The following is a 26,676-nucleotide window of genomic DNA, read 5'->3' on the forward strand; positions in this document are numbered from 1 at the left end:
TCATCATTATTGATAACGAGGTGAGGGTTTATGAATATGACGTCGAAACTGTCCAACTATCTATTGAATGTCGCTCCAAAAATGAGCCGAAGTGGAAAAAACCTCCTCATAGGAAATCTATCAAGATGATCCTCATGGGTGTCTTTCATTACTGTGGTATGGTTAACCATTAATTCATTCCACAGGCCAATAAAGAATACTACTTAACAATTTTGAGGCGTCTACGTGAAGCAATGCGTCATAAGTGGACTGATTTAAGGTTCGATTAAACGCCATTAACGCCATACCCATAACGAAAGTTCAATTGATAGCCATAGTTAAGGTTATGGCCATGGCCTTTTGGTAGGACACCATTAATTGGAAACAGTGTTGCCCGTAAAGTTAGTTAGATCCGCTATTTAATATCATTATGCCACCACGACTATGTGGTCTCACGTTTTTGCCTTATCGTAACAGCCTTTTTGGTCAAACACCAAACAAGAGACATCACTCAGCCATCGTATTCCCGATAACAGTTATGCTTATCCTAATAATATAAAAATCGTCAGACAAACCTTTCACATTGCTAACAAACAGCTGGCAACAACACAATAATTGATTTATGTAGACTAAACTTCACTAGAACACAAAAACAGGTTGTACCAATGTAGTGTAGAAATTTTAACCGATTGGGTTGCGCTCGTAATTTCAGTGAACCAGTCCGGGTCAAATTTGATCAGATGGTAATAGTTAAAAAAGATTTATACTTTTCATTATTTTCCGAAATTTAAAGGCATTCACTTACATTTCACTTATATGTAATGTCTTTTTAATATGCAACTTTATTAACTACATATCTTCAAAAGAGTAACAAAGTCTTCGCAACAAAATAATAAATTCTTCTTCTAAATATTTCGATTATGTATATACAAATGTGCATTAAAACTAAATAATGAGTGACTGAACTAGATTTGCAATTACAACTAAGTACCTACAAAGTATTAATATATCAATATTTGTATATATATGTATGTTTAAAGGTACGTTTACTAGCCGTTGCTGAGGTGCCTCATTGAATGATTAACGTGCTGAAATCACAAAGTAATAACAACATACTCTACAGATATGCCTAGGCGTTGTAAAAAAATTGAAAATATTTCAATTACAGCGCGTTTTGGTTTAGGTTCAACGATCTATGTCAATGTTGGAAGACTGCAACCGTTGTTCAAACGATACTCAGCATAGACAAGACCTGCGGGAAACAATTAAAATAAAATTAATAAAACATGTTGAATAATGTAATGTTTCGTTTTTCAAGACTAACCAGTGTTGTGCCAGTGATAGAAAGCGGCCAAAATGAACAGATGCCACCAATTGTGCGAGTGTCCAACATAATCCACTTTGCCGGCAAGCCAACGCTCCGGTATTTTTGCGGCATAAATGACAAAAGCGACAGCACACCAGCCATACATGCCAATTATGCGCGGCACCATTAACTGTGAAGTGTAAGTAATTTGTTTTTAATTGTTATTTTTTAGAAATTGTTTTTAGGAAATGAATTTTTTAGTGACTTTTGACTCACCCGCACCAACTCATTGTCGAGACCACCCATCACATAAGTCCAATGCGCTAACGGTATAATACCGTAGGCGGCCCACAGCACCAGCACAGCGATCTTTGCGTCCAAAGAGACATTCAACTTGGGAATTTGCACCATCATCGCCAAGCCGAACATGCACAGCGCAATCACTGAGTAAACGAGCCGGAGTGTCTGCGTGAATTAGAACATAAAATAAAAAATATGAAATATAATATAATATATAAAATATATAAAATATATAAAAAATATGAAAAAAAAATAAAATGTATAAAAAAATACTTTAATTTTCAATAATATTAATTCTTCGATTTGCAATCATTCGCGCTCACCTTGAAGCACCAAAACGCGTAGTACATGCCACTGATGTAAATCGCCACCAGCGACAAGCAAATACCCAAAAAGTCCACGGACAAGAAGAAATCATAATGCTCCTCTGATTTGCAGGAGAAAATGTGATAAATTGAAGAGAGCAGCATGCACAGGCAGAAACAGACCAAGAGACACACAACCAGCACCTGATCGCTCACATCCGCGTGCGCTTGCAGAAACTGGAAATCGAATATGGTTAGGCATATGAAGAGCAGGCAACCAAAGAGATGACTCCAAATATTGATCTGTAAGCAATTGTAAGTATGATTCTTAGAATTTTTGTTATTGCTGTTTTATTTCCGCAGTACTTACAGTTTCGTTGGTCCACCAGAAGACGCTTTGTAGGCATAATTTTGTGGAGAGGAATGTGCGGTAGCCACGACGAATGTAAGGATTGAATTTGAGGTGATCGGGTGCCTGCAATTTTTTTCAAAGAAAAGTGAGTAAGCATTGAGTTAAGAACATTCAATTGTTTTAGTTCTCTCGAAATTACTATAAAATAGAAGGAGTGCACCTCCGCCATACTGGCACGCTTTTGTTTCGGCTTTAACCCCGTAAGCGGTGTTTAAGCCAATAAAGTAAAGGAAAGCATACAAAGAACATCAGTGGAGTTCTTAAAACAACGCCATATCAGGCACTAAACGTCCTTCTATATTTACTTTCAACGAAAATCAACAAATCCTCCCTGTTAGTCGCCTGCGATATGATTATTTTAGATACTTTAGTAATTCCCCGTTAGCAATTTCTCTTTTCTACCTTATACCACCGATTTTCGAAGTCCCATAGAATCAAACCCAAATTCGGTCCCGAGTATTGCCTTTCCTTCAAAAGAAGATTGGGAAAGGGGTGAGATGGACAGATGGACCTTTTCAACAAAATTGAATACCCAAAGCGCCAGATAACCAGGCCACTTCCAAGCGAAGATCATCGCAATTAAAGAAAGTCATCTTGTTCTGACAAAGAGTGTGCAAGGAATATACATATTTATATATAGTTATACAAGCGGCTTTGAATTAAAAAAAGTCTCTGAGGGTTTGAACTAAGATAGTGAAATAATGCTTTGATCTCTTGGTCGATCTAACACCCTATTTCACGATAAACCTGCACTGGGATCCAGGTCGTAATGATATTCCTGATAACTATGAAGCAGATGTATTAGTCAGAGCATGCACCAGCCTACAATTAGACTCCGAAAAGGAGGGAAGTTTTGGTGCATCTGGCAACTTGTAGATATTTGTTCGAGAAACATGTTATAAAAAACCTGAGCATCGTTGAAGTGAATCCATAACTTGCTCAACAAGCAGCGAAACGTGGCATAAATAGATATTGGCTCACAGATGCCGACTATTAAATATGAAAACGAATAATATAAGAACTCTAGTAGGAATACCAACAGGTCACTGTCTAATTGGCAGGCTGGGAAGACTATGCAATGGCTATTGTCGGGTCCGTTCCGGTTACGTAATCCCGACTGTCGTGGGAACGGAAAATAATCGCAACTATCGGCCGAGGGTTTTGTGACTTTCGGAGGTTGCACAGATGCATATAACTCTTTGTACTGATGAACTTCATGAGAAACGCGGGGTGTTCCAGAGAGCCCATAATACAGTGAGCGGATTTTAGTTCCGGTGATTACACAATGGGCTTTCTAAAAGCCTAGGTGTCAGACATTTATTCTACCTTCCCATCTATCTATAAATGTGTATATTAAATAAAAAGCCTCTTCAAAAACCAGGGCTGGAAGTGGATTGCAAGTGGATATAACCATATAACCCCTTAGCTTGGTAGTTTCAATATGTATGTACATATATGTACATATGTTTGCCTGTATATACATATGTATATACTGTATATACTATATATGTATATCTTTGTATGCATGTTACAAGCACGCAATATGGCGCAATGCGTGTATTAAGCAGAAGGTCTCATTGTTATCATTTAAAGAAATATTAGACGCTTCGAATGACACGCATGTATAAATATCATGCACATTTGTTTATATGCATGCATATTAGTTTATAGTTAGCCATAACCATTAAATATGAATACGTAAACAAGTGTGGTTGTTGCCTTCAAAATTCAATAGCATTTTTACATGTAATGCATTGTAATTAAATTCCCTTCAAATGCATTTGACACTTTGGCATTGCCGCAGTTGTATACAAACATACATACGCACATACATACATATATGCTGGTTGTATATTATACTTTATAATTGGACACAATGAAAACCGCGACAAATTGCCAATTCGCTGCCAAAAAGAAATTAGCTTACACACATACATATGCAAATAAATACATAAATATTGTACGCAGCCGAAGAAGCAACAAGTCCGAATTGAAACTGTTCGCCCCACACACTAAAGGTCATTGTAGTCTCTTCAATTGGTGGTGCTGATGACTTATAGCGCGGGTTTTTTACATTTTGTTAATGCTGTGTTAATATTTACATTTGGACATTTGGGCATTTGGTTGGAGCGAGCGTTGACAGCTTTGAAGCCAAGCAAAATAAAATGTTAATAAGCTGACCTTGATTTACTTTGTGCTTGGCTTTATCGGAACGATTTGGTTTTGTGTTTTTTTCTTCTGCATAAATTGATGGGGTTTCACTGCGTTTTTGATTTTAGGCATGGTTTTGGAGTCAATGAGCATTAATAAGTGTATTTATGGTACGAATATTTAGTCAAAATATTCTTGAAGTTTTTGCTTAAGGTGTACATATGCAATTGAGGAAAATCTAAAAATAAAAAATTGTTCTTTTTGTTTTTTTTTTTTATTTTGATCGGTTACGCCTTTAAAAACAACATATTAAAATTTTCAATCAGTTTTTTTTAAGTTATAGCCTTTTAAAGTGTAGTCGCTCGGTTCTATCAGTTCCATCAGTGTATTTTTTCCAAAAGTACATTTTTCAGATTTGCTTGAGTGATTACTAGGAGGCAAATGATCAGATCACTTTGAAATTTATTTCGCATATATTAATACCAGGTTTCAAGACCGGAGCATACTCTTGTAGAACCCCCAGAGGTGATCTAGTGACCGATGCCCAGAGCATACTAAAATAATGGAGGGAACACTTCTCCAGCCTGCTGAATGGCAGTGAAAGTATAACGCCAGGAGAAGGCGAACCCGATTCCCCAAACGATGACGATGGAGCAGACGTTACATTGCCCGACCATGAAGAAGTTCAAATAGGAATTACGTGTCTGAAGGACAACAAAGCGGCGGGGGCCGATGGTTTGCAGGCCGAGGTATTCAAACACGGCGGCGAAGCACTGTTAATGAGCATGCATCCTTAACATCGTGTATGAGGTTCCATCAAGCGTAGTGTGTGAAAGATTAAAGCCCAGCCGCCAACAAGCTGATTGGACCTTATCAGTGTGGCTTTAGACCAGGCGAATCAACAACCGACCAGCTATTCACAATGCGCCTAATCTTGGAAAAGAGCCGTGAAAGGAGAATCGACACACACCACCTTTTCGTCGATATCAAAGCTGCTTTCGACAGCTCGAAAAGGAGCTGCCTTTATGTTGCGATGTCTGAATTTGGTATACCCGCAAAAATAATACGGCTGTCTAAGCTGACGTTGAGCAACACCGAAAGCTCCGTCAAGATCGGAAAGCACCTCTCCGAGCCGTTCGATACCAAACGAGGTTTCAGACAAAGCTCTCGACTCTCTTTCGTGTCGTAAACTCACTGGAACATTGTCTTAAATACATTTCTAAAACAAGTTCTTATGGACCGCCTAAGTACTGAATGGTAAGATAGTTCAAAAAGCCATGCAGCAGTTAAAACCATAACTTTATTGTGTAGAACTTTTAATGTCCCTAACATATCAGAGAAAGAGACATATAAGTAAGAAGCGCGAACCCAGATTTTCATCCGGCCAAGAACTGTCAACTCGGCTGCATTACTTAAATTATTTGGGTGTTGCTTTCTGCCGTTTTTCTGACTTATCCAATGACCACTTATGGCAAGTGAATAGACTTCGTGTGGTAGTTTTTTTGTTAGTTCGTGCCTAAATTAAAAAAAAATGCTTTAAAAGTAGACTGATTGAACATACTCCATAAGACTTAGTCGCGGTGGTTTTATGCATACTTGAAATTAAGTTCCAAAACATAGCCTTAGAATTTATAATTTAATTTTACACAAGTCTCTTAAAATGTTTCTAATTTCCATAAAAAACCTCTATACTTTTCACTTACATCTTCAAAATTCAATAAAGTTTTCAATTTCATTAACTTCTCCGTGGTTAATGGATCAGCCTTCTCTTCCACCGGTGTGCCGTGACCCAGTATATTTGGTTCCTCATCTTCCGGAAATTGATGTGTATCCGTAACGTGTTTTAGGCCTTCGAGCTGCATAGTAGTGAACAAAAATGAAATAAAAAATGCATAAACGTGATTATAAAGATAATATACTTAAAATTTAAGAACATGTCATTTTGCACAATGCATGTGCTATTTATAAATAATTAAGTAACGTTTTTTTAACTAAATTATTTTATCAAATGATGCAGCATATTTTTCTTTGCTCACATTCATCATTATCAACAAAGGTCAATACGCATGCTTCCGCGCATTTTTTTTTTGTTTTTTAAATATTCTTTTTAGTTTTCCTTTTTCTCATTCGACTGATAATTATTGGCGCCATGTGATAAGTATTTACGTATGCAAATCTCAGAACCAAAGAACTCAAAAGTCAAATCTATTTATATACATAAATGAAGACGACTTCCAAATTTAATAAATAGAATCTCAACCGGAACTTTTTAAAGCTAATTAAGCCACTATATGGTATAAAAAACAATTTAGGTACATACGTAGGTTGCCTTTTATATTTCCGTATTGGCAACCCTAGTGTTGCAATCTGGAAACTCACAATTTTATCGTAAAGTTCGACATTTTTCATGGTATGCATACTAAGAACATTTTGCATACGAGCGCTATTTGTGTTGTTTACAGTAACTTAAAATATTCTTCTCGACCTAAAAATGGAATTAAATCGTAAAAATTTTCGCATGATTATTTTTTGCAATTTTCGACATAGATTAACTTATCAAGAGTGCATAGATGAACTTAATTAATTTTTTGACGATGAAGCTCCATCACAGACCAGTGTTTAGCGAGGGTGTGTTGAATTTAATCGAGATCACTCCAAAACGAATTTCATGAAGGTCGTCTAAAATCAGTTATTGTTTTGGAAAGTACAATTATTGATGCTATGTGCTAACTGATAAATGAGTGCAAGATCGCAATGTGACCTATCGTGAGATAAAAACAACTATGTATATGCATTGGTGGGACTAGCTTATGTTTAATATAGCTTGAATATTTGACTGTGAATATTCTGCTGAAACGTGGATTTAGGCGTATGAGCCCGAAAGTAAGCAGCAGTCGACTGTATGGCTGTTGGAAGATGAGCCGAATCCTATTTTGTTTCAAACCCGTCCACGTCACAACCATACCACAAGAAAAATGGTATACAGTCATTTGTTTGCAGATGTCTTTCAATAACTCAGGCGATTGACTGAATCAACTGCATTTTCAAACACTCCAAACATCGATTTGATAAGTCAGACTCCTTATAATCCCGACTTGGCACCGAAATACTTCTTTTTGACTTTTCCCGTACGAAAAAAATAAAAAGAGGTCAACGTTTATTGACACGTGAAGAGGCGGTAGACGCGTTCAAAAGGCATGTTTTGGAGACACCTCAATCAGAGTGGCTAAAGTTTTTCGACAATTTGTTCAAACGCATGCAAATGTATATAGATCTTGTTGGAGAATATTTTGAAAAACAATAAAGCGATTTTCAATATTGGAAATTTGTTATGTTCTGGAATCCCGAAAGAAATAAAAAAATCGTATATGAACATAGCGAGATGTTTTTGGAATCTGTAACAATTTAAAGTTTTCAAATATCTTCAGAATTGGGTCGAAACTAAAACAAAATACTTTTGAGAGAACGCGTTCGAAGATGACTAGGCCAATTGATTAGTCAGTGCGAGGCCAAGTTTTGGGATTCAAAATTTCATGAACCATCATACTTTCGTTGAAATCTTTTATAGAGCATGTTTCTAGTTATTATCTAGAATTCTTTTTTTTAAACCACAAAGGCAAACGATCTTCTTAAGACTGTCAGACACTGAAGACTTAAGGAGATGAGCATTTGATTTTGTTTCTTCATATGTATGTATGTATGTCTAAAAAAACTTCATCTCAGTGTTATAAACTAATATGAAGAGAACATTATGTTAAGTTGAAGGTTTATCTATAAGTAATTCTTTACTCATAACTTCCTAAACAAGAAAAAACATTAACTTCGGCTGCACAGAAGCTATGATACCGATGCTTTTTTTTAGCATAAAAGTATATAAAATATCTGGACCTTGATTTTGATCGGAACGTTTATATGGCAGCTATAATGGTATAGTGGTCCGATATCGGGGGGTTCCGGATAGATTCTTAGTGAGAAAATGGCCCGTGAAAATTTCAGATCGATATCTCAAAAACTAAGTATTTCACGTGTGTACAACAGTCGAGAGTGTTTTACGTGGGATCCTACCTGCGAAGGCCTAAATCCACGGTGCTCAGAAGCACAACGGATCAATACTATGCGTCGATCAGCGCCCTGAAAACTGGGTAACGATTTTCAGTACCAATCGGCAGTGTGGCATGGACACACTAACCACCTTGGTGGGGTTCGAGGCCCATCTGAAACCTCTTCCGTACTATGTGCACGGCGCCAGGTTGCAATGCAACTCGCGATTTGGGTTTTAACCACAGCCACCACGAATCTCCACAAAGGGCCAAACCCAATGAGCAGATTAGAGTTTTACCTCCAAGGGCTTACTGCTCCCCGTGGTACCAGGTTAAAGTCTCTGGTAAGACCTTGTAACCGAAGTTACTACCAGTTGAGTTTCCACACAACTCTGGACTGGACGGTCTGTACAGACGGTCAGACAGACAGATATCGACTCAGCTCGTCATGCTGAGCATTTATGTATGTACAGTACGTACATATATACTTTATAGGGTCCGGCTATTACAAACTTTGTGGCAAACTAAATATAACCTGTGCAGAGCTTTTTTCGTGCAAGTCACCGATTGGGATGCCTAGTTGCCATTTAGCACTGAGTTGTTTAATAATTGATCGTTTATTTGCAGTGTTTTCTCATTAGATTCATATGTACATACATACATATGTATATAGTATAACTGTAAGGAAACATTTTTATTTATCTTCATTGGCTTTTAAGATATTATTTAATTTATTCGAATTGGTTTTTTTCTCAAGCATTTAAGGCTAAAATAACTATTTGTATATAGCTATTTACATAAATATGTATGTATATGCAAATGTAGTGATTTGTTTTTGTTTGTTGACTAATTTCTGTTGTTGCCATTTGTTTTTGTTATTTGTTGATTTATCTCGCCGTGTTGTAAACAAAAACAAAAACAAGCAACATGCACTTTAAATAGAAGTACTCACAAGAGCACTTGCAATTACGAACGCTTACACGAACAATGCAAATTGGCAACAGAATGCGAAAAGCTGCTACGTAACACCATAGTACTTATATATGTACATACATATGTATGTATGTAAGTATAGTACATATCGAACTTTGTTTAAAAGCATGTGAGTATGTACATTAAGGTGGAACAATAAATTCACACCTAATTTTATAGTCTCGAAACATGTTGCATGTGGCGATCATCGCACCAAACGGTAAATTTTCGGCCGTTTTCTAAACCACACGAAGATTTGACTTACCACATAAGTGACAATAATGTTTGTTGACGAAGTCATTAAGTCAGAAATGGGTCTCATCGGAGGAGATCATGTTTTGCGCGAAGTATTGCCTGTTGTTGTTGTTGGTTTAACGGTTATCTAGTCCCCGTTAGAGAAAGTTGTTATCGAGGTCATCTAACGGTATGCCCAGGAAACGTGCTGTTTCGACGGGGTCGGATGATAGGGAGAGCGGTGTCATATGTATGTAAGTATGTGTAGGGTTAGTTGGACATGCAAAGAGGTGATTAAAGTCATCCGGTGACTCGTTGCATACTGGACATATGTATGTATATTTGTTATGTCGGGGTGCATTCTGGATAAGTAGGAGTTTAACATGCTATAGCATGCAGAAAGATTACTCTCGATTCTCGCTACAACTCGAGCTCAGCGTCTGAATCACGTAATTTTTATTGTCAGACGCTGTAGACACATAGTAAGACATATCTACTTATGAAGATCAGTAAATAAGTTATAAACAACCGTTAGGTGAACTTTTATTGTTTAAGGTGTTGCAAGTTTATACAAATATAATCTCACCCTAATGTACATACATATACATATATGTATGTATGTTTTAGGTGTTTGTGCAAATGTAATGCTGTTATTATGGACATTTACGCCTGCAACTAACCATATACTACATACTTATGAATATTGCAACATGTGTTACACGCCTATTTGTACAATCAAAAGTAGAATAAAAAAATAAAAACCAGGAAAACAACAACGACGTTCTTTACAGTTTGTTTACATTTTGCAAAAATTGCATCCGCGTCGCGTCGCATAACTAACTTTATGACGTGCAAGTGTATACATATGTATATACCTTTATACATATGTGTGCATAGATGTGCACTTGTCAACTGCCTCGAAATGCTGCGTATTTGTTCGTGTTATGCATTTACACTAACCGCAAAAAGACCGTAGCGCTCAACACATTCAAGTGGGGCAATATACATATGTATATGTATCTATGTGAGTATAGTTGTGAATTGAATTGGTATGCAAGTAGTCAGCGCGCGTTGGAGGCTCGTCGTTCAACAACAACAACAAGCTTTTAATCGCAATTCACTGCATTCAAGTGCACGCACACTCATACACACACACGCACATACACATACATACATTTGTGTGGAAATATAGAGGTAAGTGCACAGGTGCTCATCGTTAATGCAAATCGACGCATATTTGCGAGTCAATTATGCGAATAATCCACGCAACACTTTGCGAACGCATCAAACTAACGTCAGCAAAACGTAAAAACTAATATGTAAATTTACATAATTAAGTATCGTAAAATGTTCAGTGATGGCATAACACAATTGACACTGAGAAATCAATTAGGCATGAAAACGCATTCATACGAGTATTTGTTAACTGTAAATGTAAATGCCACTTATAGTCAATTTGCAAAACTATGGCTGAAAGTTTGCACTGTTAGGCAGTTAGAAGATCATCGTGCACATCATATTTGCACTCATCAATTTTCGCCTATGTTTGCATTATCATATCTGTCATACTTTATATCAACATCAGCATCAAATGACACTAGTAAATAAGCTTTTTTATACCCTGAACAGGGTACATTAAGTTTGCCAAGAGATTTGTAATACGCAGAATGAAATTTCGGAGATAATATAAAGTATATACTACAGTTGTACTATGATAGTGTGACGAGCTGAGTCGATTTAGACATGTCCATCTGTTTGAACGTGAACTACTTAGTTCCTCAGCTTCTAAGATAGCGGTCTGAAATTTTGCAAACGACCTTTGTTTTATCCAAGCAATCAGGCATTCGTCTGAACCACTATAGCATATAAGTAGCTGTCCCACAATGTGACCGATCAGAATCAAGTTCTTGTATGAAAAACCTTTTTATTTGGCAAGATATTTTCACAAACTTCGGCAGAAAATATTATCGAGACCGCGCTATAATCTTCCAAGATATTGTTCAGATAGAGCCATTATATCATATAGCTGTCAAAATCAACCGATCAAAATCTAAGAAAAGCTCTTCATAAAAGATCTTTCGAAGGTTATTTTTATCAAACAACTTTGATATTATAAAAAATATATTTCCTTTAGCCGGTTAGATGAGCCGAAGCCGAAAAAAACACGATAAGGCAGGTCGAAAATCAAAGTTATGTCGACAGCTTTCTACGAATATCGAGGTGTGGTGCACTCCACATTCCTTCCAACCGAGCAACAGGGAATACTATTTGAGTGTTATGCGTCGTTTATTAGAAGTTATTCGTAAAAAGAGGTCGGATTATGGGCCGACAACTCTTGTTTGCACCACGATAAGGTACCGTCGCATACGGCATTGATTCTTCGTGAGTTTTTCGCCAAATTTTCAACCAATATCGTGCCACAACCACCGTATTCGGCCGATTTAGCTCCGTATGAGTCTGGCTAGTCAGTAAACTCAAACGACCGCTCCGGGGTAACCGTTTTGAGTCAATTGAAGACATTAAACGTGAATCGGTACGCTCATTGAAGACTATTCCGGTAATTGCCTTGAATAACTGTTTCGAGGTTTGGAAAAAACGTTGACTCAAGTATATTGGGACAAAGGGGATTACATTCAGAGAGCGACATAGATTTTGAAGAATAAATTAAGAATTTTCAAATTATGAACAAAGTCTTACTATTTTTTGCTCGTAGTAGTAAGAAATACACCGGTGAAAGGTATAGTGCAGCGGAAGTTATCGTTTTGTCTTGTTTTCAATTCAAATATTTACATATATTTATATACTTATACATATGTGTTAGGGTGAGTAAAAAAAAATATTAGGTGAGGTTAAGTAAGTTTGCGAAAAAAATCGTTGGAGACTATTTTGTAGAACAGTTAATTTCCTAAAAAATCTGTGAAACGTGATATTTTTTCAAGTATTTGACAGCGAGATATACATTTGTCTATCTAAAAATAAGAAAAAACTAGAAAACTGTAAGACGGGCAATTAAGAGATCATACCTGGAGAGATTTTCATAAAGTTGTCTACGAACTATTTTTCAGGAAATCAAGCGAACATAAAAATTGGTTTTTTGACCCACCCTAATATATCTGTAGGTGCACATATGATTATTAAACGTTCTCTAATTGTCGTTAATGTATTCGTGTTTGTCAAAGTTTCATCGCATCTCATTATACTTATGAATGTACATTTGGTTGTTGCATGTGAATTGCTCCATTGACCGGAACTGTGTTGATACCATCTAAAAAGTTAACAGCTCAAATTACAGCGTTATTGTTTTTGTTTAATTTGTTGTAGCAATCTAAATTCATAGATCTTTGCGCGAAAAGTTAGAAATTGTAACATTCATGGTTTTAATGGTTTTTAGAACGATCACATGATGAATCGTACTAAAGAGAGTGCTTTTAAGTAAAAGTTTTTTATGAATCGTGTGAACTTGAAATACAGAAAAAATAATTTCAAAATTCTTCTTTTTAAAACGCAATCTTAATTTATAATGGCGTAGAAACCGCTTACGCAGAGATCTGTAACAATATTTTCCCTGTCCAAGCTGTAATGCAGGTTAAGTTGCCATTTTTTTTATTTTTTTAAGCCATTAAGCGTTCCTAGAAACACTGTCGCCTGCACACAAATAAATCTTCTAAGTATAGAGACTGAAAGAAATTAATTCCAGAAATTTTTCCTCTCTCCCAGAATAGATTCTCAAAACTCCTCTTAGAAAATATTAGAAGTATATTATTATTGTAATATTTTTTCTGATGTACTACATATGTAAAACTAATGGCTAGATTAAAGTTGAAAAAAAATAAAAAAAAAAATAAATAATATTTTTATATATATGTATGTATGTTCATTAAACCAATACAACGACCTATGACCGAAATAATTTGCAAACTGCTCAAATATTTCCATTTGTAAAATCAATGTCACCGATAAGTCAAAGTCATAAAAAATAATAATGTCTATGCATTAAGTGATAAGAGTAGCGTCCAATTTGTTGGTTGAACCTGATAGTGTGACATAAATACGCTGATTGCTTTATGCAAGCATCTTCAGTTTTTATGTTTAGTACTTCATGTTTTTTATACCCTGAACAGAGTATATTAAGTTTGTCACGAAGTTTGTAACACCCAGAAGGAAGCGTCGGATACCCTATAAAGTGTATATTTAATTATTTAAGTGATCAGTATGTTGAGCTGAGTCGATTTAGCCATGTCGGTCTGTACATCCGTCCGTCTGTATATATACGAACTAGTTACTCAGTTTTTAAGATATCGCTCTGAAATTTTGCAAACGTCATTTTCTCTTCAAGAAGCTGCTCATTGGTCGGAACTGCCGATGTCGGACCTCTATAACATATAGCTGCCATACAAACCGAACGATCGGAATCAAGTTCTTCTATGGAAAACTTTTACATTTGACAAGATATATTCACAAAAATTGGTATAGATTATTTTCTTGGGCAACAATGTAATCTCCAAAGAAATTGTTCAGATCGGCTTACTATAGCATATAGATGCCATACAAACCGAACGATCGGATCGAGGGCTTGTATGGAAAACTGTCGCATTTGACAAGATATATTCACGAAATTTGGTATAGATTATTTTCTTGGGCAACAATGTAATGTCTAAAGAAATTGTTCAGATCGGATTACTATAGCATATAGCTGCCATACAAACTGAATGATCGGATAAAAGTTCTTGCATGGAAAACTTTAGCATTTGACAAGATATATTCACGAAATTTGGTATAGATTAGTTTCTAAGGCAACAATGTAATCTCCGAAAAAATTGCTCAGATCGGATTAATATAGCATATAGCTTCCATATAAACTGTACACATGGTTACAACAGAAATGCACCTGTGAAGGCTATATTAGCTCCGATGCTGCCGAAGTTAACGTTTTTTCTTCTTTATACCCTGAACATGAAAGATTAAATTATATGTACATATATACATACATATATGTATAAATGATCAGCATGACGATCTTCAAAATCGTTCAAAAATTTTGCACACATTAAACTCTTCGCAAGCAGCTGCTCAAACGTCGGGACCGATATCGTACCACTATAGCATATAACTGCCAGCGCACAATATTCATATCTTATAAAAAATAAAAAAAATAAAAGAAACGAATTTAAGAAAAAAAATATTTGTTTTGTTATCTTGTATTCTTTTTTTTTTTTTTTTGTTTTAGCAATTTGTTAAAAAATTAAAAAAAATGCACCGAAGTGATTTCTGAATTTTTTGAATGAAATAATATACACTTTTTTGTATATTTTTGGCAACAAACTCAAAAAAATTAAAAACCTAGCAGCAGAAGTATTATATACATACATATGTATGTATATACTTAAATTTATATTTTGGAGCAAAAATGTGCGAAACTGCAAAAACAACTCAAAAATATTTTATTAATCACAAGCATATTTTGGGAACACAATTTTCACATATGACTATGGAATTTGTGATCTAAATTTGAGGCCACAGAACGCTTGTCTCACTTCACACTTACAAATTATTTGCCACTTTATTTGAAAACCAATTAAAATTTCTGCACAAATGAACACATAAGTATCTGCAATTGTGCTGGCAGTTCATAAAAATAAATTACTATATTATGTGTGTATGTTTGTGTGTAGCCATACCGTATGCGTGTGATCACTGCATGGATTCACATGCTTTCGCACAGCACGCTTTGTTTCTCGCGCGGTAGTTGTTGTTGTAATCGTTGTCACTTCCATCTCACAGCAATTCTTCAATTGTTGGTTTTATTAAATTTATTCGAAATAAATTAGAAGCTATCAATTTCGTTGAATAAAAGTAAAAAAAGCGATGCACAAACGTTCTCACACACTATTCACAGTTATGAAAGCTAACGCCTCGACAATTAACGGTTAATTTGTGTGAAATTGAGCGGTGGCGCCCGTTTAAATCACGTTTTCAGAATGCAATTCAATAAGCTGCGCGTCCAACTGTCGGCAAAAAAGTAGCCAAAGCTGATTTATTTCACTTCAGTTGAACGAAATCTCGGTTTATTGTCCAATAAGTGCACTGAGTGTTTGCATTCCGACAGGTGTACACGTAATTGTCGCCACCGCTAGCTACGAAAAATATGCAACCGTTTTGCTTGTCAACTGAAAGCCAACTGATCGCCAACTATTGTGCGGAGAAACGCATTCGAGGCATTCCGTGGCGACGGCGGCGGCGGTGTTTCGATTTGCGTGCGAAAGCCGCTAGCTCGCTTGTGACTTAATTGAGCGCTTTCAGTGATGGCGGTGCAGACGCGTTCAGCGCCAAAAGGCATCAATATTTACAAATATATAAAGTATATGGTATGTGCTGCCACCACTCATTCATGGCAAAGCTCCACGATCTCGTTGCTCAAGTGTGCGCATGCGCCGCCAATGAGCGCCGGCCCGTTCTCACTCAATGAATATGCTTTCAATCAATGCAAATATTAAGTAATCGCTGTTATGACATTATGATATTCATTTAGACATTTTAGGCCAGCTTCAAAAACATTACCAACAATAAGCGTTGGCAAATTGATAGCAAATTTCATTATTATATTGTGTTTTGAAAACCACTCCACTTAATTGAACGCATTAATTGAGTGCTTATTTTTGCGTTGAGTGTTTGAGTGTGCGATTTATTTATAGACTTTAGGAAATTTGCATTCTCAAACAATATTTAATTTTCTTCTGCCAACATACATACATTGATTACTTTTATTATGTCATATCACGTCTTTTTATCGTTTTATTGGCTTAATGGCTATAATTACGATCGTAAAAAGTTAAGTAGATGGCATTGAATATCGTGGGTAGAAGTGAATCTAAGTTGAGCAGAACTTAGTGATAAACGAGAAGTGATTACGATCATTTTTAAGCGATAAGCTTAAATTTTTAACATGAAACTTTTGTCGGCTTTGTCCATAAAGAATAAAGAGTTTCCGACTTCAATAAATAATTTTCAATATTCTTGACACAAAATCATAGCTTCTATGAGAATTTGAATTCCACATTTTTACGCGGCAGATCAAACAACTCGGAACGATCATAGTACTATTTCTATGAAACGAGTTTGTGATGTCAAAAAATAAAACAATCATTGAAAGGCTTCAAAATTACTATGTACTAAGCTCTCGACATTCAAGAAGAACCAAATATTTTATTCTCACAACTAATGCTCAATTCAGCACACTCAACCAAACAGGAAATTGATTTTCTAATCAGTAAAAGTTGTCAAACTTGATATTAGGACTTACCCTGTGGAAGTTTTCATTAAACATTGATTTTTATAAATAATATTTTTGATTTCGATTTGGAAAAGTTCTTAGAATATAACGGGTAATTCAATTAGATATACTTTTTCAATAGTCTTTTTCTTGACAGATTGCGAATGAACTTCGTCTAAGGGCTCTTGAAAAGTTCGAAGGAGATCCGACGTTTTCGAGCCAAATTTTGTTCCGCATTTGAGACAAAGAGCAACCTGAAGTGATTCAAGAGCTGCCATTTCATCCAGAAAAAACAAAGGTTTGATTTGGTTTGTGGGCCGTTGGAATCATCGGTCCTTAATGTTATAAAAGCTAATTTTCGTAACGTAATAATAATAAAAGCAACAGAAGTATTTAAAGTTCCTTATACATAATATAGTGTCAACAGAGGGGATGTGATTTTGCCGGCTCGTTGCGGCCATGTTCATTTAGGGTGTTATGTCAATTTCTGTCAAAGTGTTCAGTACGGTTTGCCATTTTATCATGTCAGAAGTTCTGGATGAGGCCAATTACTGTCTAAATGGCTTCGTCAACAAACAAAATAGTCACTCTTGGTAGGGTCAAATCCTCCTGTGTTTCAAAAACCGCGAATGTATCCACAAAAGTTAACCGTTTGGTGATATGGCAGCATTATCGGGCCTTACTATTTTTGAAATGGGGCCGAAAAGAAAAAAAACCACCTGCATCATGAATTTTTAGTGTTTTATTTCATTTTTACATCATGCCATTCTTGTTGGTAGAGCCTTTATATACAACTTTCTAAGGTTACTTAAAAGTGAAGATTTCTTCCAGGATTTTCACAGAATTTGGCAGAAAGTCGGTTAGACGTTAAGAAAGTAGGGAATGCACTCACATATTCTTTTTAGAAAAATTAGTATTTTCGGATCACTAATAAAAGATTTATACCTATGATATGATCTAACCTAAAAATTTGATTTACAAACAAGATAATTCGGGGAAATATTTTTCAAAATTATTAAAAAAAGTTATACTTTATTTTATTTTAAATTTTAATTAAATTATATACATTTTTTACTATTTTCGTGTTTTAAAATTGATAAACATTGGCAAACATGATTGAATAACTACCAAAAATCTGCCCTTTCCTCAGAAAATGCGTGCACTCCCAAAAAAATAACAAACGAGTAAAAAATAACTTAACTATGTACATGCCCCGCAAGGTCAGTCTCATATAAATAAAATAGAAATTTATGCAATAAACATGGACCAAACGTCTGTCGAGGGTCATGATTTTTAAATGTTGAGTGCAAACTGTTATTATAAAGTGAGAGATATACAAATGTACAAACCATACATACAAATGTACATATATATTTACATAGGTATATACGATTGTATTATAATTGCCCACATTCTTCTTTATGCTCATACTCGTAATATATTAGTTATACACGTGCAACCTTTCAGACCTCTATGCTGCGGAAAAAAAGCGAAAAAAAATTAAAATTTATCTTACTACATACATACATACTTACATATGTATTACATATACATAAATCGCACGCATGTTAAATGCATTGCATAATATTACAACAATACCTGTAAGCACAATGCTTTTTGTTGTCGTTGAACTTGTCGAACTATGCCGAAACCGGTTTTGATTGAACTCTTTTCGTGGGTTTTTCATTTAAAAATATTTGCTTGTCATCTCAAACATACATATTTACATATATTCATATATACCATATAATATATACAAACACGCACAAAACCACAAATTTTTGTTGTCTTCGTCACTAGTCTCCCTTCCTTGCCTTTAATGGGCTTTTTCACTTTTCGCATTCATTGAAGTCTTGCACAGTTACTTGAAGGTGCGGAGCTTCCCCAACGCAATGGTGTAATTTAGAGTTATAAACCAAAACCACAAAAACAGAATAACCAAGTGGAAAGTAGGCAGTGTGTGCGAAGACGTAACGGTTGACCTTGAGAAAAGTGCGAAAATGTATTGACATTGTGCAAATTTCATTTACTTGCATTAACATTACTTTGTAGCAAAAAAGCATTCGAGTTGACAACTTTTTGTAGTACCGAGTATTGTGCAAACTACTTACTGTAATTTGCGTCACAACTTGAGAAATGTGCGAATAAAGGTGCAGACTTCGGAAAATATTAAAATTTAATAGTTTTCTTAAGTATCTCATTCGACTGTGAGTAATTAATACTCGTATATAATAGCAGACAGTCTTTAAATATTGATCCCTTATTACCCAGAAGCTATGTTGAGAGCATCGAGTCCTCAAGGCCATACACTGAAAAAAAAAATCAACAAAAGTTTACTTCGGCTCCACCGAAGCTATAATCTCTCTTCACAGGTGCATTTCTTATAGCTTAAAATGGTATAAAAACATCTTTATATTGGGTATAATGATATGGGCAAAAAATAGTAAGACTCTTACTACTTCGAAATACTATATTTTTTTTCTAGGTTAGTATGACTCTCAGTGATATCTGTGCCAAATATAACATCAAAATAATTATTAGTATTTAGACGTTTGTCTGTCTGAATCACATAAAATGCATTCGGCGATGAGTGAAATCATTCAACGAAAAAGTTCCATTAAAGTGTTTTGATCGGTACAAATTATGCAAAGAGAGTCGAGAACGCATTGACGACGAACCACATCTAGAACGGCCATCCACAACAACTGACGATCAACACGACGATAAAATAAAGGAATTAACAGTCAAAGATCTTATGTACTAGCATCGCTGAATATCGGAAGGATCAGTGAAAACCATCTTGGAAGATCATTTCGGCCTAAGAAAACTGAAAGCACAATGGGTTCAAAAATCACTCAATTTTTCGAAAAACGACGTCGCGTTAACGTCTGTGAAACAGTGTTTACCGATTGCCAATATGTAATGAAACTTATTATTATTGGCGATGAGTCTTGGATCTATGCGTACAAACCGAAAAAAAGACGTTCAATCGGCTGAATATCGTGGCAAAGGTGAGCGGAAGCCAAAAAAACCACCCCAAAGCAAGTCAAAAATTACGATAATGTAGACAGTTTTCTTCGATTATTGAGGTGTGGTGCACCCCAAATTCATTCCGACCGCCCAAACTGTCAACAAGGAATACTATTTGAGTCTTATGCGAAGTTTTTCGTAAAAAGAGGTCGGAAATATGGGCCTACAACTATTGACTTTTGCACCACAATAATGTACCGCCGGATACCGCATTGATTCGGTAGTTTTTCGCTAAATTTACAACCGATATCATGCCGCCACCACCGTATTCATCAAACGATCGCTCTGGGGAAGCCGTTTTGAGACATTGTAGCATTATCTTGGACAATAATCTATGCCAAATTAGAGAGTAGATTTACGTTCTTTTTTGAAGAACAGAATATTGACAATGCAGAACATCATCTGACTCGAGTTGCTTGAGTCGTCCAAGTGAACCGAACAAAAAATTTTTTCGTGTATGAAAAGTTGTATAAAAGAGTAATGTAAATATTCTAATCTTTCTAGACGAATTTACTTTGTGTCATCGCGTAAAATCGATAAGAAATTTGAATATTATTATTATTGCCATAGGCTACTGATACTTCACTTGTTTAGATAATAACTGTTAATTGATACTTCAATTGGTTAAAATTAGTCAATCAATTGAAACCAAAGCTGATGAAAATAATAATCATATCGGATGTGAAAAATAAGATTTGACAAAAAAATGTCACCATCATTAGCATGAATGCAAACAAGGGGTCTCTGAACATAAGCCGCAAGATATTGGTTTGCATTATGTTTTAACTTACAGGCAAAAAGCACCATTTTCAAACACTTTTTGAAGCAATTGGGACTTTAATGCCAGCAGTAATGCAGTGAATACTCTCTTTCCAAGCAACAATCGGCTCGGGATTTTCTGCGTAGATAAACGACTTCGCATACGCAAACAAAAAATAGTCCAGCTGCGTTAAATGGAACGATCTTGGAGGTCCAACAACAGGCCGACAACGCGACAGGCCTAAACATATGTATGTATCCTTCAAAAAATTTATTATGTTGTTAGTTGTATGGCGCGTAGCACCGTCTTATTAGAACCAAAGGTCAACCACATCAACGTTCTCTAATAATTAAAAAAAAAAATATGTGTCAATGATTCCTTCTGCCTAAAGAGCACCTCAAACAGTGACTTTTGGAGGATGTAATGGCATCTTAACAATAGCTTTCTTGTGATGCGTCGAACCATTATTTTGGTAAATAAGGTAACCGCTAAAAAAGTCCAACTCCAAAACAAATATTGCCTTATTGAAAAAAACACCCGTTATTAACTAAGTAAGGGATAGATTGAAAAATTTGTTGAGCTATATGTTATAGATTATTCCATATTGCAATTCATCAATTTAATTTGCACGTTTCTACAAAAGTTAAAAACATGAACCGCAATAGCTTTGATAACCTTATTTGTCTATATGTGATAGCTTTATAAACCGTTTCATATTTTGATAAGGAAGATGATATGTTAATTAAACGAAAGATTGCATACTTAACGACGAAGCTATTATCAACTTATACATACTAGGGTGAGCCAAAGAACTGATATTGAAAATAAACTTGTACAAGGTGTGTTCCAAAGTAAACAGGACTGACAGGACTGAGTCTAGCGCCCGCCTGGTGGCGCCATTTATATGTCGACTGGTGCGTTAGAATCTGATATCCTTATCGATTGTCCAGTGACGTTTCATTGATTCGAAGTGCAGTTATTGCGTTTTAAGTGCCAATATGTCTGTGTTATCGGTGCGAAAATGAGCTTCGAACAAAGAGCCAACATTAAATTTTGTTTTAAAATTGGTAAAACTTTTACCGAAACGTTTCAATTGATAAAACAAGTTTATGATTGCCTATCCCCTAGCAGAGTGCACGAGGGGTTCAACGCTTTCAAAGTGGTCGTGAGGACATAAATGACGATCAACATGTGGGCCAATCAAAATCCGTGATCACCGGAAATTCCATCGAAACTGTGCGTGAATTCATCAAAAATCAGCCGAAATCATCATTGAAATTCATGGAAATGGAATTGAACATCTCCAAAACATCGATTTATTGCATTTTGACCGAACATTTGGGCTTACGAAAGGTGTGTGCACGGTTTGTTCCGCACAAATTGACTGACGACCAAAAATTGCTCAGAATCCAACATTCGATTCGACGCTTGTGACCGATTATTTGACCAAAAATCACATTTTAACCATTAACCACTCCCCGTATTCACCTGATATGGCACCGTGCGACTTCTTCCTTTTCGGAAAAATGCATTTGCCCATGAAAGTGTTATGCAGACGTAGAAGCCATTCAAACAGCTTGCACCGGCATACTGGCGGCCATACCGGCCAACGAGCTAAAACACTCATTCGTGCCGTGCAAAAAGCTGTATTGAAGAAGAAGGAGACTATTTTGAATATAATAAATTAATTTTGTTTTTTTTTTGTTTTTTTTTTAAATCCTGTTTACTTTGAAATGCTCCTTGTATGTGACTATTTTCTTTGAGAGTATGTTAAATCAAAGGTTTCGAGGTCAATGAACCAGGAACGTTCGAAGAGCTGAAGGACAACATTCATCGCTCTATATCCGAAATACGAGTACTGCACCGGGTCATGGAAAATTTGAGAACTGCAAATAGAGCCGTGGTGGTGGCCGACATTCTGTTCAAATAAAAAATGGCAAAAAATAATAACAAAAACGGAACCCATTTCAACCAAATTTGAGTGTTTCATTTCATTTTAGCATCACTTCGTATTCGTATTGTGACTATTGTGTTTTCTGATTTTAAAGGTGATATTTGAATTATTTTTGGCTCCCCCTTATATATGTACATATTTAGCAACAATAAAATATTAAAAATATGTTCTTATTATTAAGGAAGCTTCATTAAAAAATAATGTAATATTTTATATTTTTTTTTTTGTTTTTTTTTTTTTAATATAAGCTTTATTCTCACCTTTTTATTATCCTTCCGTTTGAAACACGTGGCCGCACATAGTCCCAACGTCGGTTCTACGAACTCCACTTGCTGCTCACATGTCGCGGTGAATTGCGTTCTTATCATATTCTCATATTGATGCATTTTATTAAGCTTTAAAGTATGTAAATATGTAAAACTAATTACAGTCTGTTTTTTTTTCAATCTAATAACGTAAAGCTAAGATAATTTAACCTTGTGAATACATTATATAGAACCGGAAGTATATTTACATATACAGGGTGCGCTATCTTTTATGTTGGTATGTATGGTTCGAGATATTTTGAAAAACTCAATGATTTCCAAACTACTAACTGAAATAGTAGTTGCGGAGCAAAATAGTCGAGTTTGGGAAACAGAAAATTGAGACTGTTGGAAAAGGCTCACGGTGATTCAACATCCGCGTCGTTAGTTCTGCTTTCTCCAAACTGGATAAGGAACCTAAGCAGCTGGGTCTGCCCTTGAACGAGGGCTGTAATCAAACAAACAGTCATCGCATCGACTAGGCTCCACGTTACTGTTGACAGTCATAACTTCGAAGTTGTAGATAATTTCGTCTTTCTTGGAACCAACATTAACAGCAACAACAATGTCAGCCTTAAAATCCAACGCAGGATAACTCTTGCCAACAGATTCAACTTCGGACTGAGTAGGCAATTGAGAAGTAAAATCCTCTCTCGACGAACAAACACCAAACTCTATAAGTCACTCATTATTCCCGTCCAGTTATATGGTGCAGAGGCATGGATGATGACAACATCTGATGACTCGGCCTTAAAAGTTTTCGAAAGAAACGTTCTGCGGAAGATTTATGGTTCTTTGCGCGTTGGCAACGCAATATCGTATTCGATGGAACGATGAGCTGTATGAGGTATAGGATGACATTGACATAGTCCAGCAAATTAAAAGACAGCGGTTACGTTGGCTAAGTCATATCGTACGTATGGACGAAAACACACCAGCTCTGAAAGTATTCGACGCAGTACCCGCCGGGGGAAGCAGAGAAAGAGGAAGACTTCCACTCCGTTGGAAAGACCAGGTGGAGAAGGACCTGGCTTCTATTGGAATCTCTAATTGGCGACACCTTGCAAAACGAAGAAACGACTGGCGCGCTGGCTATAATCGCGTAAGCGGTGTCTACGCCAGTACAGAAGAAGAAGAAGTTTCAGTTTTATCAATAACACACACCTACAAGTATTAAAAAGCCTTCAAAAACGGTCAAGAGAGATCGTTGAAAACATGCCTCGCTCTAAACGACTTTCAAGCCTCTAAAAAATCAAGGTGATGCTCATTGCTTTTTTCAATATTTTGGGTTGGTGCATCATAAATTTGTTTCGGAGGGACAGACGGAGTTATATTTGGTCGTATTGAGGCGTTTTGCGTGAGAACATCCGTAGAAATTGTGGATTTTACACGATGACATTGCACCATCGCATCGAGCCACGATTGTGACCGAATTTAAAGCCAAAAACGCAATGAATGCAATCCCTCAACCATCGTATTTACTAGATTTACCTCCGTTTTCAGTCGCTAGAAGAAAAAACTAAATTCGCCGACGGAGCTTTGAAGGCGACAAAATAAATATTGATGGATAATTAAATATTTTGTGTTTTATTTGACTTGAAAAATAAATAAATTGTGATAAGAACTTTCCAAATTAATTTCTCAATAGTTCAGACGAGGCTCAAAACTGACAACTTTATCCGAATGTATCAAAACATCAATATTCGCCACAAAAAATTTCTGTAATAGCATGGAACAAATTTAGAAGAAGGCAATTATATTTCTTATTATTTTTAATTTTTTTGTTTTGTAATTTATTTATTATATATTATATTAGTTATTTATTTTTATTTTTAATTAATTTATATTTTTTTTAATTTAAATTTGTTTTTAATTTCGGTTATGGTTTTTATTAAATAATATTATATTTGAGATATTTGATAATAGCAATTTTCATTACCGCAACTCTTATGATTCATTCCAAAGTAACATACCAATTTTGGCAACCAATGTGCAGTTCAGAATTGCACAAAAAGGAAACCTCAATATATGTAATTTAACAAAGTGTGTACAGTTTATTTTATTTTCGCGCTTGCAAGATCAAAGTGCATACTTTTTGACTTTCTGCCAAAGAAGCCAAAAAAAATTACTTTCGTAAGCAGCGAGTGCACAAAAAATAGATCAAGTGCACACAGTTTTTAGCGGCGCTAACGATAAACAAATATAAGAACAAAAAAAAAGTTTACATAAATTATTTGTTCGAACACACCAAAGAACCGAAAAACAATTTATTGCTTCAAAAATGCAGTTGAACTGTTGGCTTGGCTTACAAGCGAGAATATTGACGCAATTTTCACTTTTTGGTATTTCGAAATTGCATAACTATTTATAAAATCTTTGAACTCACTAAAATTGTATGCACTTTTTCAATTCGCAAAGTGACCACAGCTATTTAATTGCCTACACGTTTGTAAGTGTTGCACGAGAAGTTCACAACTGATGATGCCTTATTATTTATTATTTATTTAACTTTTAATTTAGCACTGACGAGTTGCTTGTGATTTCATTAGTACGCTTTCTTTTAATATTTTACCAATTGTTATACTTTTTTTCGCACGCCACGCGCACCTCGCAACACCGCAGCATCGGCTAACGACTGATTTCTACAGCTTGCTTGCGGACCCTTAGCGCGCACATGGGATGCAATGAATGATCGGCTAAACAGTTGGGGGAAGTGTTTGCACTTGGGGAGTGAAAAGCCCTACCGGCCGCTTCAATAAATACCGCTGCATTATTTTATGCATATGTAGTATACATATACATATGTAAATAAAGAAATAGAATTGCAAATACAAATTAGTGTATAAAATAGACTAAATAATTTAATAACATATAATGAATATTAATAAAAACTTTGTAAAAAAATTCTAATATTATTGCTACTTAGAAATAAAAGGTATAAAGTCTCCATCACCGGATGCTTTACAAATTAGTTTAGTTTTGTTTTTTTTACTTGCAGTAAACAGAGATTCATGTACATTTGCATATACAGTTGTGTTCATAATAATTGCAGTGACTTGAACATAATATATAAAATTAAATGTTTTAATAAAAATTTTTTTAAAATTTTTTTATTTCAATAATTTATTTTAATAAAAAAATTTAATTTTATTTAAATTTTTTTTTTAATTTTTTAATAAAAAAAAAAAAATTAATTTAAAAAAAAAAACCACAATAGTGTGGTGTTCAATATAAAGAAGTGCAATACAAAACTCAATAAATCATATAACAAATAAAAAAATAGCAAATTGCTATTAGTATACATTTTCCACAATTGAGGGATGTGACCAAAGTTTTTAACTGAGAGGATCTGACATAGAGGCAACTGGAGTAGGCGTCGATCAACTTCGTCCACATGTTTCGGGTTAAAATTTAAAAAAGATAATCTTCAAAAAATAATTGCCAAAGAATGTTTTTTCGATGAACATTTTCAATTGAATTTGAAGTTTCTGTTTTTCTTTAAAAAAGTAGGAAAGCTTTATAGAATTTGTTTGACAAGAAATATTAGATACCACATAGATATTTATTTGAACAACGTTAATAGGGGACGCTTTTTGTTTTACTCGCAAAGTACCGTTAGAAATACTGCTTGGTGTTTATGTTCTGACATCACACATTT

General features: G+C 35.3%; 1 protein-coding gene across 4 annotated transcripts; it reads right to left on the bottom strand.

Annotated features, from left to right (window-relative positions):
* Window positions 1-780: 780 nt before the first annotated feature.
* On the bottom strand, window positions 781-25,703 carry LOC105234236 (progestin and adipoQ receptor family member 3). 4 transcript variants are annotated; one of them, XM_049447585.1, is made up of 8 exons: window positions 25,405-25,703; window positions 22,974-23,108; window positions 6,157-6,309; window positions 2,261-2,365; window positions 1,909-2,193; window positions 1,562-1,750; window positions 1,304-1,475; window positions 781-1,231 (listed from the first exon to the last, which is right to left on the bottom strand). In XM_049447585.1, exons 2-8 carry the CDS (start codon window positions 23,097-23,099, stop codon window positions 1,173-1,175), a joined length of 1,089 nt encoding a protein of 362 aa, XP_049303542.1. In that variant the 5' UTR covers window positions 23,100-23,108; window positions 25,405-25,703; the 3' UTR covers window positions 781-1,172. The 4 variants fall into 4 exon arrangements, with proteins under 4 accessions (XP_049303542.1, XP_049303543.1, XP_049303544.1 ...); XM_049447586.1 differs by having other exon boundaries at window positions 25,462-25,684; XM_049447587.1 differs by having other exon boundaries at window positions 25,591-25,650.
* Window positions 25,704-26,676: the final 973 nt, after the last annotated feature.

Source organism: Bactrocera dorsalis, chromosome 2 (assembly GCF_023373825.1).
Source record: "Bactrocera dorsalis isolate Fly_Bdor chromosome 2, ASM2337382v1, whole genome shotgun sequence".
NCBI lineage: Eukaryota > Metazoa > Arthropoda > Insecta > Diptera > Tephritidae > Bactrocera > Bactrocera dorsalis.